The sequence below is a fragment of the Aotus nancymaae genome, unplaced genomic scaffold, assembly GCF_030222135.1.
Source record: "Aotus nancymaae isolate 86718 unplaced genomic scaffold, 86718_ANA_hifiasm-v0.15.2.pri h1tg000059l, whole genome shotgun sequence".
Taxonomy (NCBI): domain Eukaryota; kingdom Metazoa; phylum Chordata; class Mammalia; order Primates; family Aotidae; genus Aotus; species Aotus nancymaae.
This window is the reverse complement of record NW_026988473.1, coordinates 29,442,219-29,462,500: the sequence shown is the minus strand read 5'-3', so window position 1 is coordinate 29,462,500 and position 20,282 is coordinate 29,442,219. Positions and strand designations below refer to the sequence as shown.

At 38.2% G+C, this 20,282-nt stretch overlaps 1 protein-coding gene across 2 annotated transcripts in view; it reads left to right on the top strand.

Moving 5' to 3' along the window:
* Positions 1 to 16,840, top strand: part of ELP4 (elongator acetyltransferase complex subunit 4) — a 256,036-nt gene extending 239,196 nt beyond the window's left edge. For both annotated transcript variants that reach the window (XM_012452285.2, XM_012452284.3), the window contains exon 10: positions 16,453 to 16,840. In XM_012452285.2, coding sequence (XP_012307708.1) covers positions 16,453 to 16,584 — 132 coding nt within the window. In that variant the 3' untranslated portion in view covers positions 16,585 to 16,840. The remainder of the gene's footprint in view (positions 1 to 16,452) is intronic.
* Positions 16,841 to 20,282: the final 3,442 nt, after the last annotated feature.

The following is a 20,282-nucleotide window of genomic DNA, read 5'->3' as shown; positions in this document are numbered from 1 at the left end:
AAGGTATTTAAAATAGACTGTTGAAACATACAAGCCAGTTAATAGATTTAGTATGCAAACACCTACAAATACTAGTGTTATCTGGAAATAAATATATAATGAAAATAAATATATCATTTAAGATGCTTGTTATAATTTTTCATTTAGAAACAGAATTGCTAAGTGTTTGTAATATACTCTGTAATTTACAAATATATGATTGGGTAAATGTTTGATGTGTTTGCCTAAACTGATTTTAGAGCAAATAATATCCCTTTAGGACATAAGCTATCATAATGAAAAACAGAAGAAAAATTGCCACTACTTGATATATTTCTAAAGGAAAAACTCATTTTTTCATCATTTATTAAATTGCAAAACTTGTCATTATTATACTTTAAAAATCATTTGATGAAGAAAAGTCATGCTTTCTTTTGCTTTGAGTATCTCAAGAAATTCTTATATGTGGTTATAATATTAAAGAACTCTAAAAGAAATGCACAAATATGTATATTTTATTTAACTTAGATCTATAAAGTTTAGAGAATAACCATGCATAACAATTACAAAATCACTTCCCTCCATTATTTCATTTTGGAGCATAATTTTGCAAATGCCAAAAGGAACATTCCCATTGCATACCTGCAGACCCTGGATGAAATGATGGCAAACTTCAGGGTTTCTACTTGACCAGAGTTGCTCTTCTGGCTACAGTGAAAATCTGAGACAGGATTTAGCAAATTCGGTTTATGAAGTCATTGGCTCTTCTGCATTTTGAGGATCTTTCAGACCTCCTTGTTAAAAAAAAAAAAAAAAAAAAAAAAAAAAGAATTAGCCCAAGGGTAGTTAAGTGGTGGGGGAAAATCCCCCACATATAAAAGCAAATGAGTTTTTAAAGAATGGAAAATAATCTGTATGAGAAATTACTTCTGAATTATCCAAGTGGAAATTAAACTTAGCTCTTAACATTTCTATAGAAATACGCATTTTGATTAAGTCAAACAACAGAAAAATACTTTAAAAGCAAGCATAGTCATTTATCTATATACTCACAAATAATTTTCTTTTTTCAATTATCAGTATTTTTTTCTTGCCTAGTTTGCATCATTTAACTTTATTTCCCATTATTCATAGAGAAGCTTTCTATCTAAGGCTGAATTGAATTACTGCTTACTTCCCTCTGTGAAGTCACTTCAGCAAAGAGTTACTCTTTGGAGTTAGGTCCTTATCTCTAATCTATATCCCTCAGCTAAAGCGCTCTGTCTTTGGCTGCCCCATCACCACCCTAAGGCACGTAGAAAGAGGGCTCTCGCTTTGCCCAGTCTGTTCACCGAGCTCCTTTTCAAATTGGTGAGGAGGGAGGTTTGTGGAAGGGGGAACTAGATGTATCAAGCAACTCTGTGAAGCCAGTGTAATTTGTAAATTTGCCATAAAGTTTTAAGTGAGAGTTGGAGTGGGGGTTTTGAGGGTTAGTATGCTTTCAGAAATCAAAAGGAAAATGGGAGTTTTTAATTCAGAGGGCTCTGATACTAAAGATTTTTTTTCTAAATTTTACCAAAGCTATTAATTAGCAATTAACATAATTAAAATATATTAAAATATTCGTGACAATATAGTCATTTATATACTTACACTTAAATATATAAATAGGCAAAACACACATAACAACACTTATCAAATAATACTACTTAATATCACCTGGGTGTTCATTTAGATTTGATACAAGAGAAATATACAGTTCCTAGGAGAGTGCACCTTTATCTGCCCATAAAGAGTGACAAAAATCACTGCTGTAATTTATACTTTTTATTCATTATGAAAAGCTTTTTATACACTTGGTAGAGAGAAAGCCTCATTTCATTTTCTCAAACCAAAAAGATACTACCTAAATGCCTTTGTATAAAAGCTAATACAACATGACAAAAATAATATCTTAGCCTTCAATGTACATTGAAGTGGTGAAAGAAGTTAGGAACAGTTTGGCAAAGATAAAACATAAAATTAATTTTCATGTTATTTTCTTTGTATTCACATTCATACAGGTAGACTTTGTCAGATACCTGTAGTAAAGAAGAACTTGTTCATGCATACAGAACAAAATAAAATAAGATTAAAAGCTCCAGGAAATCAGCCTGCTTCAAAAAACCATTAAAGTGTGCCTATCCCTCAAGCTTTACAAATGTGTTAATTGTCGTGTTTCAGTCATGTAAATATGTTTCAGCATAAAGTAACCAAGATTTCCTGTTATAGAAGCAGCCGTATCTAGGGGTGTGGGGGTAGGGAGGGACGAAAGAGGACTAAATAACACACTGTAATGAAACCTGCCTTTGGGCAGCACATGCTTCTGTTCTGAATGCCCAGAAATACTTTACAGACACTCTAGGCTGCCTAGCAATGGGGATTTTCTAATTCTGGCTAGCTTGACAAAGTAAATACAACTATTGAACATAAGGCAGCTCCTAATAAAAAACAACAATTCCCCCTTGTAAACACCTACATTTGGCCCCATTAAAAATTCTTTCTTCATACCGAGGAACTAGCAGACCCTTAAATGTGGGGGTCTCAAAGTAACTAGAGAGTAGTTGGGAGATTTAATGGTGCCAGGATGTTTTACATTGCCATTTCCACCGAGCACTTCATACCCCATCTCAGGGCTTTGTAGAGTAATGTTCTGCATACACTGTGGGGCATTATGCAAGCAAACACATTGGCCATTATGCTCTGAGGACTCATTTGTGTACAGCCAAAAGGGAATCAATTCGTTCATGTATGTGTTAGACACAAATATGTATGATTGCCACATTTCCAAGAGGAATGTTCATCAAAAGCTGCCAAGTTTGAAAGTTATTAATATTTAGTGGACTGATATTAACATGGTAGCTTAAGCAATCTGGTGAACTGTCTGATTTCAAAATTCCCTGATTCCTGACTTTTCACATCTTAGAATTCCTCTATTCCATAAGCTGTGTATCAGTCAGACCTCTGCCAATCCTTATATTGGATTGTGGATCTGCTGCAGTTTTTAAAATCTCTAGGATTTAGGGATCAACCTCAAATGTGCATACATATTTATCTGCTAACAGTTACTAAGTAGGAGCCTTCAGATTATAGTAAGAAGGAAACATTAGTTTGAATTCTAGTAGACAAACACAAAGATATTGTTACCTTTTGCCACCTCTAGAGTAGTTTCCATATAATATACTTTAAAAGAAAAATGAGGATTAAAAAAGAATTCTAATTAGTAGTTTGAATATATTTCTAAAAGACTTTTTCAAGCTTAACATTCAGATCTAAAAACATCTTATGTTCCTAAAATATCTTAGTATTCTTAAGCCACCTGAGGGGTAGTACCCAAAATATTGCTCCTGAAATGTCTCCTCACTTATGTTGGGTAGGAAAGGGACTTCCTGGGCAACACAGGCTTGAAGTACCTGTTAAAATAACAGTCTATCCAAAGAAAGACCCCAATTCTCTTCCATTTACGGCAGTAGCAGCAGCCGACGCTAGATCTCAAGCCATCTCTCAGTTTGGCCCTGCTGAAGCTTCATTCAAATTCTACACACTCTGGAGCTTATATGCTCCTGCCTGTATTGTGTGTTCCAGAGCCATACAAGCCTTGGGCAGTTGGAGACCAGCAAAAAGGTTGCCAGTGAGAAACCCAGCTACACAATTAAGGAAAGATGAGTAGAAAGGAGTCAGTTGGGGAGATATCAAGCAACCCATTGAGGCAACATTGCACAGTCAGAGGATCACAGGGATAGCAGTGACTATGTGTGACTTATCTCATTCCTTTATCCCAGACATGATGCTGCTTGGGGAAAGGGGGCTGGTCAGGGAGATGGCATCTTTCACAGTGTTCTGACTATCCAAATACAGTTTAACAATTCAAGCTGCATTACTCAACTATTACCTAAATGACTTTTTTTTTTCAGTTCTACTCATTTTGGAGTATTAAATGGGAACAAAATTTACAAAAAAAATAGGAGAAACTAAAAGTAAAAGATACTGCTTTTAGCTTGCATAGAAAGTAAAACCAGGCTGAGCATGGTCACTCACACCTGTAATCTCAACACTTTGCGAGGCCAAGGCAGGAGGATTACTTGAGCACAGGATTTTGAGACCAGCCTGGGCAACATAGTAAGATGCCCATCTCTACAAAAAATTTAAAAATTAGCCAGATTTGTTAGCACATGCCTGTAGTCTCAGTACTTGGGAAGCTGAGGCAGGACAGAGTGAGACCACGCCTCAAAAGAAAAAAGGAAGCAAACCCATTTTAAGAATTCCAGGAATAATCTAGTTTGTTCTTTGTCAGTGCATAAAATAAGGGCGGAGAATAATATAACCCCCACACACACATCTTAAATGTCTGAAACAAAGGAACATTGGGATTGAAACATGGTGGTATGTTTATTGCTATGTAGCCAAAAGATTCCAAGTCACATTTTAAAAGAATTACACTCAGCAAACCATCCCCACGAACAGTAGAAACTGCTACAGTTTCTCCTTCATGGACATCTCACACAAGGCTCAACTCCTACACCTGGAATCTTCTTTTGGGCAGTCACAAGATTAAGAACCACCACTACCCACAGACAGTGGGAGTCAGTAGCTAGAATGTTTCTTCAGAATCAGAAGAAAGCAGAATCTAATAACCAGTATATATCACTTTGAAGGGAATTCTGTCTTTTGTAGAATACGCATGTTTGCAGCAATTGTTGTTTTCTATTACTGCAGATATCCATGCATGACTTTGTAAGGATATGGGTAAGATGGCCCTGGTATTAATAGAAATAAGCTCACATCGCTTCCTTGCTACCCCTTGCCCTTAAGGATTAAATCCAAGTCACTTACCACACTTTAGAAACTCTACAACATCTGACCACTGCCTACGAAGCCAAACTTCTCATAACCACTCCCCTGCTCGTTGACTGTTCCAGAAAAGCTGACTTTTTTGTCTGCCTTTCAAGCATGCCAAACTTATTCCCCACCTCAGGGTTTTTCGATTTTATTCCCTTTGCCTGGGACTTCTTTCTCCGGGTCTTATGAACCCTTCTCAAAATTTAAGTCTTAGCTCAAATATACTCTCCAGAAAGGCCTTCCCCAACTGAAGTAGTACGCCCAGCCAACATCATGTCTCCATGTTTTGTTTCCTTAAAAGCACCTCTCACCATCTGAATTATTTTCTTCTTTCTTTTTTTTTTTTTTTAATCACCCAAGCTGGTGTATGGTGGCACAATCTCAGCTCATTGCAACCTCCGCCTCCCAGGTTCAAGTGGTTCTCTAATTCTCCTGCCTCAGTCTCCTGAGTAGTGGGGATTACAGTCATGCACCATGACGCCTGGCTAATTTTTGCATTTTTATTAGAAACTGTGTTTCACCGTGTTGGCCAGTCTGGTCTCAAACTCCTGCCCTTAGGCCTGCCTTGGTCTCCTAAAGTGCTGGGATTACAGCTGTGAGCCACCGTGCCCGGCCTGAATTATCTTTTTCTGTTTGCCCTCCTATGTGTTGTTGATCTCGCCTTGAGTCATCTAAGTATCTGTGCATTGTCCCTTCTAATCTTGAGAGTTCCCTGAAAGCAGATGTCTTGCCTGTCTGGTTTGCACTATTTTGTCTCTAGTGCTTAGAAAAGTTCTGGCACACAGAGTATAAACTGAAGCCAAACTGCCCAAGTTCAAATTCCAATGAAATACACTGAAGTTGCAAGCTCACTTCTGCTCTTTTCCCACAACTAACACATGATCCACAACTAACAGCAAGGGAAGTTTGAAAATGAAGTTTTTATTCAGAATTGCTTTATATTCAAGGGTTCTGCTACTAAAGGAAAATAGAAGAGTAGATATTAGAAAAAAAATTATCAATCTCTGCCATAGGTCACTTACTCCCTCTCCAGGCATAAATGAGGAATCCTACTGGCTAGAAACTGCAGAAAATCTCTGCCTTGGCAATCAAGGACTTTAGCCCAGTTTGTAGCACCCAGTTCTCTCTGGAAGAAACTCCTTCATCCATCATCCTGTGTATCCCTCTAGGAAGTTATTCCTTGTGCATTATCAGCCATGGCTACACAAAGTCACCATTGGAGAGTATGCCCTCTGAGAGCTCCACAGTTTTTACAGCCCACTTATTGATAGACTAGATTTGGGGACCTAGGATTACTGTAGAGGCTGAATAATGATAGGCTTTTGACAAGGCTTGTGGTTTCTTTAGAAATACAGTTTCCTCAAGACTTAGAAGATTCAGAGTCTATTTGCTTCCCTTTGGTTCCACATGTAAGTAATCACAGCCAAAGTGCTTGTCTAGGCATAGTTCTAGGGTTCATTTGTAAGAAACAGATACCACCTAGTTATCTTATGCAGAGGGAAAATTCATAGAAGAAAATAGGGAATTAGTGAAATAATTGGAAGGGCTGAAGGACATTGACATCAAACTGGCCATCAGGAAAGCCACTACACTACCTGTACCATAGTCAGGCACAGGTACCAAGGTGAAGAATTCAGAGACTACCACTGTAGCTATTAACTGAAGGCACACACGTATGGGGCTGTACTCTGGGGTTAGTAAATCTCATGCCACCACTGCAACTGCTTCTTGACCCCCATGAAGCAAGCAACCAGACACAGAAACAGTGATTTGGCCTCAACTTCCATAACTCACTCTCAGCTCCCATGAAGCTGTTGACTAGTCCCTGGAATCCCAACACACACACACACACGCATGGTCTCCACAACAGTGTTTACCAATTGCAGTATTTAAAGCAATAAGATAGCTCTTGTTTCTCTTCCACTTTTTTAGTCTAGTATAAATGCATCTAATTGGATAAACCTAATGCACATCTTCCTAGCCCCTGATTGTAAGAGGACACACCAGAAGACAAGATGCTTCCTGATGAATGCTGAGCACCCATTCCCCTTGTTCATCATGACACTGTAAGACTTCAGTCGTAGGCCAGGCATGGTGGCTCACGCCTGTAATCCCAGCTGCCCAGGAGGCTGAGGCTGGAGGATTGCTTGAGCCCAGGAATTCAAGGCCAGCTGGACAACATGACAAAACCCCATCTTTACAAAAAGTACAAAAATTAGCCAGACATTGTGGCCTGTGCCTGTAGTCCCAGCTACTCAGAGGCTGTGGGAGGATGGCTTAAGCCAAGGAAGTTGAGGCTGCAGTGACCCATGATTGTGCCACTGCATTCCAGCATGGGCAACAAAGTGAGACTGTGTCTCAAAATAAATTTTTTAAAAAGACTTATATTCTGGCCTCTCTACTCTACCCTTATCTCGCTCTTTTGTCTTATCAGTAGCCACCTTGAAGCCATCTAAAATAATAGACTTGAGTGGGAAGGCAATACCCTTAATCTTTTTTCTCTGAGTGACCAGCCATTTAACAAAGGTATTTAACGAAGACTTACGGGCACCAACATCTGCAAAGGTCGTCTGCCTTGGTGTGCAGGTGTAGAAACAGTTGGGTATTTTCAACCCTATGGGGCCCCAATTGCCAAATTGTTAGTCAGTTTAGCTTGTGGGCTACAGCTAGTTCCCTTCCAGCTCTTCTTGCAGATTCTGTAACTCTAGCCTGAGTTCATCTGTCTTTTATAAGTGAATTTCCTTAAAGTGGCAAGAAGCTACCAACACACCAATATTCTGAATTTCTCCAGTGTTCCATGTAGAGCCACTGATTAGGAGGGAGGAAGTTCACTCTCCAGGTTATCACAAGCATAACAAGGCTCACAAGCTTTCTACTTGGCAATACTTGACCTCACTGCCCATCGTCCGGCCACTAAGCCAACATACATTTAGGTAGGTTGTAGAACTTCAGTGCTTCTATTGTCGGGTACCAAACTCTATATAAACAGAACATAGGTTTTACGCTGTTATCGCAGAGATCCAAAAACACGGTGGCTTAAGTAATATAGAAGTTCATGTGTCTCTCACATAAAGCCCAGTTAGATGACCCAGGACTCTTCTGGTGGCCAGATGATATCGAGAGTCCCTAGACCCATTCTATCTTTTTGCTATGCCCCCTCAGTGAATAGCTTCCATTTTGTGGTCCAGAATGGCTGTGTTAGCACCTACCCTCAAGTCCATATTTCAGCAAGTGAGGAGAGGGATGTTAGATTTATCCCTAACATTCAAAGAGCCTAGAGCAAGAATGCAAATAAAGGACCACATAATTATTATATGCCTCAATACTTTAAATTATTAAGCCAACAAACTATTAAATATGTTTCATCTTCCTTCCTTCACTCATATACCTCCCTGAGAAGCCAAGTTTAAACTTCGGATCAGGGTTCTACTCTAGAACATGGAGATACCGGGAGAACTGGCCTACATACAGCCTGCCTCCTTTCTCTTCCCACCCCTGCCCCCTTACTGCACACAAGGGAACATTCACATATGTTTGTGGATGCCCAGCTTGCACATCCAAACTCTATCCCCACAAACAGCCATCTTTTGGCTATTCCTTGGGCCCCAGTTTATACACACAGACAACACAGTCCACCCTCGGGGAATGTGGGGGAGAGACCTGTGCAGGCTTTGTAGTCATTTGGACAGGGAATTCTGAGGTTATGAGTACCCAGAGCGTGTTCTATAAAGAAGGGCAAGCTGGATGTTGTCACTGATTCCTGTAATCCCAGCCCAGCACTTTGGAAGGCCAAGGCAGGCAGATTGCTTGAGCCCAGGAGTTCGAGACCAGCCTGGACAACATAGTGTGACCTTGTCTCTACAAAAAAGTTTAAAGGCCGGGCGGGGTGGCTCACTCCTGTAATCCCAGCACTTTGGGAGGCCAAGGCGGGCAGATAACAAGGTCAGGAGTTGGAGACCAGCCTGGCCAACATGGCAAAAACCCGTCTCTACTAAAAATACAAAAATTAGCTGGGTGTGGTAGTGTGTACCTGTAGTCCCAGCTACTCGGGAGGCTGAGGCTGGAGAATTGCGTGAACCCACTAGGCAGAGGTTGCAGTAAGCTGAGACCATACAATTGCACTCCCAGCCTGGGTGACAGAGAAGGACTCCATCTCAAAAAAAAGTAAAAGTTTAAAAAAATATCTGCTGGACTTGGTGGCACGCATCTGCGGTCCCAGCTAGTTGGGAGGCTGAGGTGGGTGGCTTCAGCCTGAGAGGGGGAAGGCTGCAGTGAGCTGTGATTGTGCCATTGTACTTCAGCGTGGGCAAAAGAATGAGACCCTGTCTCACAATAAAAAAAAGAAAAGAAAAGAAAAAGAGGAAGAGCATAGGATCTAGAAGCACATCTCCTTTAGCCCTGTAACTCCTCACCCCATAGGATGGGGTATGGCCAATGGAGGTGTGGATCCAGACTCAGGACAGGGGCTTTCTTGCCAAGATCTAATAGCAATTTTAAGGGAAAGGATAAGTAAATGGTTCCTCCTCTTTAAGGAGCTCGCCCAAAAGTTAGCCATAGCACTTCTGCTCAGGACAACGTGACCGTAACTTAGTCACTTAGCCTGTTTTCTTGGCAAGGGAAGCTGGAACTGTGGCCTGTGTTCTAGGAGGCTACGTGCCTCACTAACTGAGAAATTCTTGTGCTCTCTGACAAGGAGAATAGATACTGGGAATAAACTGGCAATCTTTGCCACAGACACATGCCTTTTCACAAATCACACTTTTGTTTAGACAAGTGAGTTCTTCACAATCTGCTTTCAGAGAGGTGAATTTAGAGGCAAGACAATACTGTCAGTTATAATTGACGGTCAAAATAATTGCACACCTGAGCATTTTTCAATGGACAGCCAATGTGCAGTGTTCCAGAGCTGGAATTTTGTCTAATTTTCAGATCAGTCAGGAAGAACTCAATGAATTTTTTTTTATTTAAAGGATATAGTATGATGATGACATTCAATAAAATTCAATTAAAGTTAATCATTTTAATCTTAAACCCTGGGCATTAATTGGGCCTTAAACAAAAACCTAAACCTAAAACCTGATCATGTTTAAGAGAATCTGCTCCAGAAATATTCAGTAGCTACCAAATGTACACTTGTCAATTCACAAAGAGCAAATATTTGGTTCTGGCATTCTTTCCACTGACCTATTCATATATGACAATGCAAAATTCAGCAAATGCATCCTCCACATTTCAAATCCTAACCAGATGTAGAATTATTACAATATAATATTACATTGTAATAATATAATAATTAGGGAGTAATACAAATGTAAAAATATAAAACTTAACGATTATATAATAGCATATAACATTGATTTTTTTTTTTTTGCAAGTTTGAAACAACACTCTGAAGTCTTGTGAGGATATCATAGCAATACTATGATAATCAGTATAGTCTGTCTCCTCCCCTCCATCCTCCTCCTTGTGACCCTGAAAGGAAATGTGTCTTTCCACAAAGGAAGGAGAAATTCTCTGTTTATCCATAGAGCAGGGGAGACTTTGAACACATTGCTTTTGTTCCCACTCTCTGGACTAGTAGGGTTATCGGGTATGCATTTTTTGGTCAGAAACCAAGACTGGGGCCCCCAGCTGTCAGCTGTAGATCACATACTGAGTGAATGCTTCTGGATGGTGATGATTTTGCTGTGGCCCTTCTGGAAATTGGCATGCCACTAGTTGTCTCCCAATATGCTTTGACTCCTTCTTCCATAGTAATAGATTTGCTAAACATTTTTACACACTTTTAGACATTTCCCAACCTCCCTTGCAGCTAGGTGTGGCCATGTCTTTGTTCTGGGCATGAGTGGAAGTGATGTGTCCAACTTTCGGGTCTTGCCTTCTTGGCCTCTTTCTTCTCACAAGCTAAGAGCTAGCAAGAGCATCAGCCTGGTGACCAAAAGTAGAACACCTTGTTGAGAATGGCAGACCAGTCTGTCCCACTCTGAATTGCTTGCTTCTGGACTGTAAAGTGGGAAATAAATAAACTGCCTTTTATAAGCCATTTTTGGAAGAGGGTAGGAGTATCTCTGTACTATAGCTACTTAGCCTTTACTCTAATTCATTCCCTACCACTTGGAGCAGTTTAGAATACAGACTGTGGCTGCAGAAATCAGTACATATCATTCTGCAGTGAGGGCATCACACAGCTGAAAGCCTGCAGTGGAATAGGTTGGCATGTCTTTTGAGCATCTGTTTCCTCCCTGTTATGAAAAGGGAGAATATGCTTTTAAAATTCGAGTGGGAAAGCATCTTCTGACATTTCCTTTATTCATTATTTTGCCAGCAGTGAAGACGTGCAAAAGACAGGTTTTAAAAATAAAATAGACTCCAAATTGCCTCCTTAATACAGCCATGCATATATACACTGGTCCAGAAACCAGGCATCTGACATGCCCCACTTTCACTCCTGCCTAAATATGAGGGAAAGTATTTAGACTTTTAAAATCTCAGAAGCAGGGACTGCGATTGCACGTTCCTTTATATGTCTGTAAGGAGCCACAGTAGAGAGTAACTAAATACTACATACTCAGATGCCAGGCAGACTGAGACCTGGTGGCTACATCTGTTGTGCTGTTGCTCTTGTTTCTAATTGTATTTGTTCATTATGTTTATAGATTCATTTCCTTGACCTAATAAATTTATTTGTTTTTATCTTATACCATATGTATTTTTATGAACCACCTCAGATCCTTTTTGTGGAGCAAGAAGAGATATAAATAAATTAGCATCAAACTTGATAGTTCACAAAACACATATACATCTCATTTTATTCTAACAAGAGTCTTACGAGGGAAGAATCATTCTCCCGTGATAGATGAGGACACTGAGGCTTAGCCAGCTGAATTGACTTTCCTGAGGTCACATGGAGAGTGAGTGACAGAGGCAGGTATCAAACTGTCACTCTCTGCCTCTGTGTCCAGTGCCCACAAGTCCTAGCCACTTCTGTTAAGGGACCAGTTAGAACCTATGTGTTCTAAGGTATTTATTTTATAAGTTTTTTTCCTTTCATTTCCTTTCTTTTTTTGTTTTTTGTTTGTTGTTGTTGTTGTCGTTGAGGCAGTTACTAAGGTATTAAGGTTTTTTTGCAGAGATGAGGTCTCACTGTATTTTATTGTCCAGGCTGGTCTTGAACTCCCAGGCTCAAGAGATCCTCCCACCTCACCCTCCCAGAGTGCTGGGATTACAGGTTTGAACTACTGTGCCTGGCAAGTTTCCATTTAAATTGGCAGTGTTTTAAAGAAAAATGAAAAAATCTATTAGTATTCTGAAATAGTAATGCTTATTCCTGTGATCCTGAGCAATACAAATTGTAACTTTTCAGGAAATGTCAGAAACTTTAAAAACGTTTAATATAAATCTCTAGTCATCTGCTAAGGGTTAAAGCGTTCTACATCAATTGTTTTCAGAAAACAAACAGTGCCTGATGGTTTGGTCTTGGCAAAATGTGAAAAATATAAATTGATTAAACTTATTTTAATGAGTATTTACCTGCAATTTGTCTCAAATCCAGGTGTAATCTAGATTCATTATCTTGCCCCTTCTGTCTGGGAACTGTGAGTGCTGAGCCCAGGCCTGGCAGGCTGGAAGAAAAGGAATTAGGAAGGGAACTGTTGAGCCAGGAATTCCAATCCTATGTGTCTATAGGATCAGTTTAGCCACAGACTCAGAAGGAACAAAATATAGACATTGGCTAAGCCCAACAAAGAGACGGAGAGGCAAGTAGAGGGGAAAGAATCTCAAGTCCGGCTCTCCTCGGTACCCCTTGGAGTCTCAGAGCAAATCACTTCTGCTGCTGCTGCCTTATTATGACCCTGGGCTTCCCATGGGCCTAGGGGTGCCTTTTGGCAGGAGTTTTCATAATCTGCCAGAGTGTTTTGCTAGCCTCACTGTTTCCCTCCTTGCAGCATTGATCCAGTGGGATTACAGCAAATCACCCCAGCCTGTGCAGGAACCATGGAAGTTGTCACACCTTTCCCAGATCCCTTTGCCTACACAGAAATCATTGTTTTATTCAAGGCAATAATGGAAAAAATAGGCAGGCAGCCAGCCAGCCAGCTATCCATCTCCTGCATCACACAGTCTCTTCCTCCAAGAATCTGAGAAAAGAAAATCAAGTGGAAAAATTTCAGCTCAAGATACAAGATATGGTTTTGGTTTGGGCCCTTGCTTCAGAACCCCAGGTATAAAATGAGAAATAGGAATACCTTGATTTGGTGTACCAGGTTGAGAATAATATGATTTTTTTGTAGTCTGATTTTTGTTTAAACCATTATTCAGTGAAACCTCAATGTCTAAAAGTTTATATACCCTACAGCCCTGCAGTTTTAAGTCTAAAGGAGGTCACCATGCTATGCAGAGTATCTTGCAGCATATTTTTTCGGAAGACAGATCTGGGGTACAGCAGCATCTGAACATTTACATGTCAAGTGTGTAAATGCTTTGGAAGCCTCAAAGGAAAAATCCCTGACACACCTGGCAAGCCTGGAACCTGATCTCTCGTTCTTCCTCGCTGTTTCACATCGCACTGACATGGTGCACAGGGGGAGGCTCAGAAAGAAAGAAAACAAAACCCACTGCTTGAGAATTTAGATTGCATAGTAAGCTCGTTCAAGTAATAATCAACAAAAGCAGGCAAAATCACACAGAGATTCACATATTTACAAGAGCCATCCTTGGGCTTTTTCAAAGGGCATGAGTATACAACTAGCTTAACAATGTAGCATTTGGTTAAAAGCAGTTAATTCTATTACCCCTAAATTTTTATGCTCAGAAGTCTCACACGAATGATATTTGACTTTACTTCAAAGCCATTCAACCTGAAAGATTTCCAAGCATGTCACATGTCACATTTAGCTACTTTTGCTCTGAAGGGCTTTCAGCCAACTGGCTCACATTCATTGCCTAGAAAAGCAGAGGCAGAGAAATGCTTAGCCAGTTCACAAACAAATAGGTAGGCTGCTGAAATAAATTGTATTATGCTTGTTCTAAATACACCACACAAGTTTCCTCATTTAGATTATCACAGCAGTATGACCCTTTAACTAAATGCATCATGTAATCATAAAGATATACTGGTTCTCCTGTTAAGCAAATCTCCATTCTTCATGTCAAAATCAGTTCATTACTTCAGACCTAGGACAGATCCCAACCCCATAAAGCTTTTTCCTATTCTCCTTCTCCAACTATGATTTCTGCTTTATCTCTGCCTTTCTTGTATATATAACTTGGGAGTGTTCACTGTGAGGGTTACGTGTGTGCTTGACTTATTCATGTTACTGGATTGTAAGGAAATGAATGTGAAAGGTACTCTATTGACGTATCCTTTCAGAATGCCTTGCTTCAAGTGGATTCTCAGTATTTGTTGACTCCAGTTGATTTACCAAACAGCCTAATCACTATCTAACCTCATTTGTCAGGTCCCAACCAAAACTATATACGCACATGTTTCTTTACGGTAATTTTCCTTTTCAGATAACCTTCAGATCATGCATGTATCCTGGTCAGTTTTCCTTTGCTCATTAGCAATAACTACAAGATCTTAAACATTAAAACTCAGGCATATAATTAAAGATGTCTTTCCCTCCTGCTTCCTCACATGGACACTGATAGAATTAACACTACATAGACATTTGTAACCCCAAATTTTAGAACTACGCCTGCCTTTTAGATTCCTGAGCCTTTCTCTTTTATTTATTTATTTATTTATTGTTTTTTGAGATGGAGTCTCACTCTGTCGCCAGGCTGGAATGCTGTGGCACAATCTCAGTTCACTGCAACCTCCAATACCCTGGTTCAAGCAATTCTGCCTCAGCCTCCCAAGTAGCTGAGATTACAGGCACCTGCCACCACACCCATCTAATTTTTGTATTTTTAATAGAGATGGGATTTCACCATGTTGGCCAGAATGGTCTCGATCTCCTGACCTTGTGATCCACCTGCCTCAGCCTCCCTAAGTGCTGGGATTACAGGCGTGAGCCACTGTGCCTGGCTTATTCCTGAGCCTTTCATGCTTTTGTTTCTGCCTGAAATCTTTCCTGGAACAAACTAGAACATAAAGAAATGAAAGAATTGCTTAAAACAAAGAAACAAATATGTCTGTATTTATGCTTTTTTATCACTCAAGAAATAGATGTTTAATAAGTGGCAAGCTGGGTTCTGTGGATACTAGGAATAGTTCTGTATGGAGATTATTGTATGACTGCTACAGCTTTCCTTGACTTTTTTGACCTTTCTGACATCTTCGTTGATCATGTATTTGTATAATAGTATCTTTCATCCTAGATATATTTGTGTTAAAAAAATAAGTACAAGCAGGTTGAAATCAAGGAAGAATATTTTTTCATAAATTCTTTTTAGTTTTAAATATTTTGGTCATGTGCACACAGCTTGTGTTTACATGACAATAAAAAACATTTATTCAAGAAAGAAACTAACTGGAACGTGTGCTTGTGGACCACAATATTTTGACCAAACAAATACGGTTCTACCCTTTTTCATCTGTTTTCCCTCCCCATATTGGAGGGAGTTTTCCAAATGAAGGGATTCAGCTAGGTTGTCTCCAGGTCAGTTCTCCTCTAGAAGGCTCTGCGTAGTCAGCAGTGGGGAGCCCTATATGCTGCCTTGTCTTTAGCCTTCCACACCACTTTGTGTCTCACACAACAGATATGTTCCTTTAAGTTTGAATTTTTATGAAATAAATTTTGTGAGCTGGGAGAACTGAGAGTTAAAGGAATTTGATAGAGATTCTTTTGAAAACAGAAAAATGTTCTTTTGAAATATGAATGTTTCTCCCTAATTACAGTAACTTCTGTAATTGTGGTCAGTTATTGGGTCAGCTTAAATCAGCCTGTATCTGCAGAAAAACAGTTGGGATGGGCGGGGCTTGGGAGGGTGTTCAAAGCAACACTATACTTTTGAAAACATGACCCAACATTATGCATAGAAACAAACTTACCAAGACCTGCAATAGATGCTATGGCTGACTTACCTGTACATATAAAAAAATTCACTCTCTGGTTGGTGAATTTTTTTATGTTGTCAATATTTCTGTGAACATTTTAAGTTCCTAGAGAAAGTATAACCTTGAAAAAGAATCATCAGGTCAACTAATAGACAAAGACAAGCAAGTATTCATGGGAATCTATATTTGCTGAAAAGCTGCATTTAATTTTAAAAATTGCATGTTGGAGCCCTGGCAAAACAAAACAAAGCCAAAAAGAAAAAAGATATCCACCATAATTTATGCGATATTTTTCAATGATGCTTTTATTTATGTGTTTACATGTGTTCGCTTCTACCTAAATGAGAAAAGATCTTAATACATTTTGGTCTGGACACTGAAAATGTTCCACTAAGATTCCTGGTACAGTTTCTGCAATGGCTGTAATTTGTAAAATCCAGTAGGAACAGGAGGTGATTATACTGGAATTCAGTCTGAAGAATTGTTTTAGCAGGAATTTTATATGCAAGACTAAATGCTGATCAACAGAGCATAATATTGTATTCTGAAGTATGCTAGCCAAAGGAAAATTAATTTTTTTTGTTTTTTTCTTCTCCTGAAATCTTCTGCCATAGCGACTGCATTTGCCTCCAGACTTGTCAGACACAGTGAGCCGCTCAAGCAAACAGGATCTGGCAGAATCCGCCAAGCGGCTGGGCCCAGGCTGTGGCATGATGGCCGGAGGCAAGAAGCACCTGGACTTCTAGGGATTCCTCCTTAGCCGTTGCATGCAGAATTCTATGACACTCTAATTATGACTGCTAATAGCTTATGTAAATATTTTTCTTAACAATTTGACCCTCTACTCCTTGAAAAATACAGGATTGTAAAATGGGGCTGCCATTTCTCATTTTTTAACTTTTTACAGAAATAGCACAGCAGAAATACTTTTAAAATTTTCCTTCATCTATAGAGAAAATAATTTTATTTTTAAATAAACGCCAAAAAATGTCAAAATCTCAAGATGCCTGACCATGGTCATTTGTGTGCGTGTACTAAGGCATTTAGTGTCATGGTAAAGTGCATGTCACAGCAGATAGCATACAAAACATATGAAATTCAAGATTGTATATGAAAACATATTTTCTCTTTATTTCAGAAAACAGTCACTTGCCACCAAAAATGCTAAGCTTTTTTTAATGAAAATGTGTTTGCTAATATATAAAATAAATTTTCATTTATGTATCTAGTTATTAAATTGATAAAGACAAAATAATATTTTGGAATTTAGACTCCATTAAAGATAATTAGTCTGCCATAGTAGTTAATAAATATAAAGAACTTGAGTGATAGGAAACATAGAAAAAAGGAGTGGATGGTCTTTAGTTTAGTAATCCTAAACAACTGAAGTCAGCACTATGAAATTATGTCAACAGGCATCATTCAGGATTGAAATTCAAACTGACAGCTACATTTATGCTAGGATACCAGGGGAAAAAACATATACTGAAGCTCCATGAGAGATTTTACAGGACATAGGTCTGAGACAAAGTGGAAAAATGAAACTAACTCACATTTCCATTGCATCACATAAACCTTTTGCTAATTATGAACATTGGTTGGATATGTAAATTTCTAACCATATAAACATATCTTTGCGAGGGCGTGGATAGCATACTGAACCAGTTTTCATATAAAACACTAGGTGTTTTCATTATAATTCCATATTCTCAAAGCTTTTAGATAAAAATGAAAGTTAAAAAGTAGCTTGCATATTTAAGAGTCTTGATTTTTAAAAAGGTGTTCAGCATCCATCAAGAGAAACTGAATTTCCGAAATACATTTTCAAATATATTAGAATATTTTGCAGTTATAACTAGCATTTTTAAGCAGCTTGCTTTTAATATACCACAAATTACACTTTATTTGTTCTTGACAACATTGTAGAAAACAAAGACTAGGTTTTTAAAACTGTCTAACCAATATGATGAATGTCAGTCACTTAAAAAAACCCACTGTAGCATAAACACATACTGTATACAGCTTTTATTCAGAATTAGAATAATTGAATCAATGACAGTGATTTGCCAGGATGTCAAATCTCTCCATCATATCCTGTCACTACCAGTTTATTTTTTGTGATCAAAATCAAAAAGACAACTATTTTGTCACCCGCTATTTCATTAGTACTAAAAATCAGGTTTCTTATTCTATTTTTTTAGAACGTCTGGTTTATTTTTTTCATTTCTTTTAATTCTAAAGACACAAATTCTTCCCCATTTTCTTTTCAAAATAAAGTTTCAGAATTGATCTGTCAGTTAAAATTAAAGGGCTTTTATATTAAGCAAAGGTGCTTTTAAATTTTAAAGCAACTTCAAAAAATCGATTTAGTCCATAGATAATAAATAATGTTGTGCGGATACTCCACAAAAGCTCTTCTATGTCCTTTGAAAGCATTATGAACATTCTGAATAAATTCAAATGAGTATTTTAGTCAGGTTATTATTTTACTAACTCTAACCTTTTTCTTACCGTGTTGATTCATTTTATACAAACACACAATGGAACAATTACATAGCATTTGACTCTCTGAAAAGGAGATGTGAGGTCATCAGATATGTAAATTGCTTGTCAAAATACTTAATAGGTCATTGATTTACTTCTCTAGCTACCATGTCTATAAAATTAACAGCTAATTACTAGTTAATCTATGCTTTGCAAATAGATAAATACTATAAAAATTGAATGTGCATATTTGAACCCTCATTTTAAATATAAAAGAAACTTCTTAAACTCAGTAAAAGTGCATTTTGAATGAGAGTACCTGGGCTTTCCAAAAAATCATATCCAAGTGCTTTGTTTTTCTAATTCACTGGGCAGGCTTTTTAAAAATAAGCTACCGGAGAGGGCTGTATATTTTTGTCTTCCTCTGATAGAAACCCACTCTGAAAATGTGTTTTCCTTTCTTCTGGAAACATTATTTGTTACTCATTATGTTAATAACTTACTACATAAACATATCATTTTTCGGTAATGCTACTGTAGGTATAGACACCATTTTGATACATTATGAAATATACACTCTATTAACAGATTTGTTTAAATTATCAGCTTGACTCAAAGATATAAAAGCTTAAGAAAAATGCCAAACATAGTATCTGAAATTATTTTTTTTAAGTGTTTCTAGTATATGAACTTCAAAACCCTATATGGTATTCATTTCTTACACTAGATTTGCCTTTCTTTAACATGAGGTAAATATTTTGACTACTGCAATTTGCTCAGGTGCTAGGGTTCTAAAACCTTTTGAATTTCCTTTTAGTAGCCACTAGACAATATCTACTTTTCTCTTTCATTTATTCCTTATGTCCACCTCCAGGATCCTTAAATAACAGTAGACAAAATAAAACTACTTCAGAAGGAAGCAACACTCTGCAATCAATTCCCTGTCCATCTTTTAATTTTAACAGATCAGACACACATACACATACCAAAGGAGAGTGGGGGGACCCCTGTTCATTTGTTTAAGCCCATTATTAATGTCATTTCTAAGACAGCATGTTTCTGCTTTCCAAAGATAGTCACCATCGACATTATTGAAATAAGCAGTACTTACACTAAGTACTTACACTTTGAACTTTAAAACTGAGCAGTTGAGTCATTCAGTACCAAGTCAAAACACAGAAAAACAAAAAAAGCAGATGAGGTTTATTCTAGAAAAATGGAAAAGAGAAGAATATGTATTTGGCCTTGGTGAGCCAAACATACGGAGAAGAAAAGCCTTTTTTAAATCTTATTAACATGAGGGCCCAGAGCAAAAAGAAATATGTAAAAGGAATATAAACACAATCCTAAGATGACATTGACAGAACAAAGCTGAATCTTAAAATAATACTCTATGAGTGAATCTTAGGAAAACTAGTGATGATAAAAAGTAGGAAGAAATGATGTGAGTTGTATCAAGAAACCAATTGTTTACCATTTAAGGGTTAGGAGGCATAGCTTTGGGGGAAAAATATTCTGGAAATTCATTGCAGTAATATGCATTTTTTTACTTAGAGCATTTTGAACATTTATTACTTAAAACATTCAGCTCTTATTCTGTTCACCTGGTTTTCCCAAGTCAAAGTTTGAAGAAAAATTTTAGGCTTTTAGTCCTGTGATTCTACTGCGGTCTTCACAAATAGTCTCCATCCTGGAAGATGGCATCAAAACATCCCTGCAGATACCCCATTGATAAATATATAAATATATCTATCGTTAAATAAATAAACAAAAATAAATTATTATTTCAACAATGAGTAAAAGACCAACTCCCAGGCACTGCTATCACACAGTGCCTGCCATGCTGTCCCCGAGAGAGTGCCTGGAGCTCTGTTCAAAAGGACAGCTCATGTCCCTAGGGTGTGGGCAGAAGGCAAGGCAGCCGTTCCCATCCTGCTGGACCAGAGGGCTTCTGCAGCTG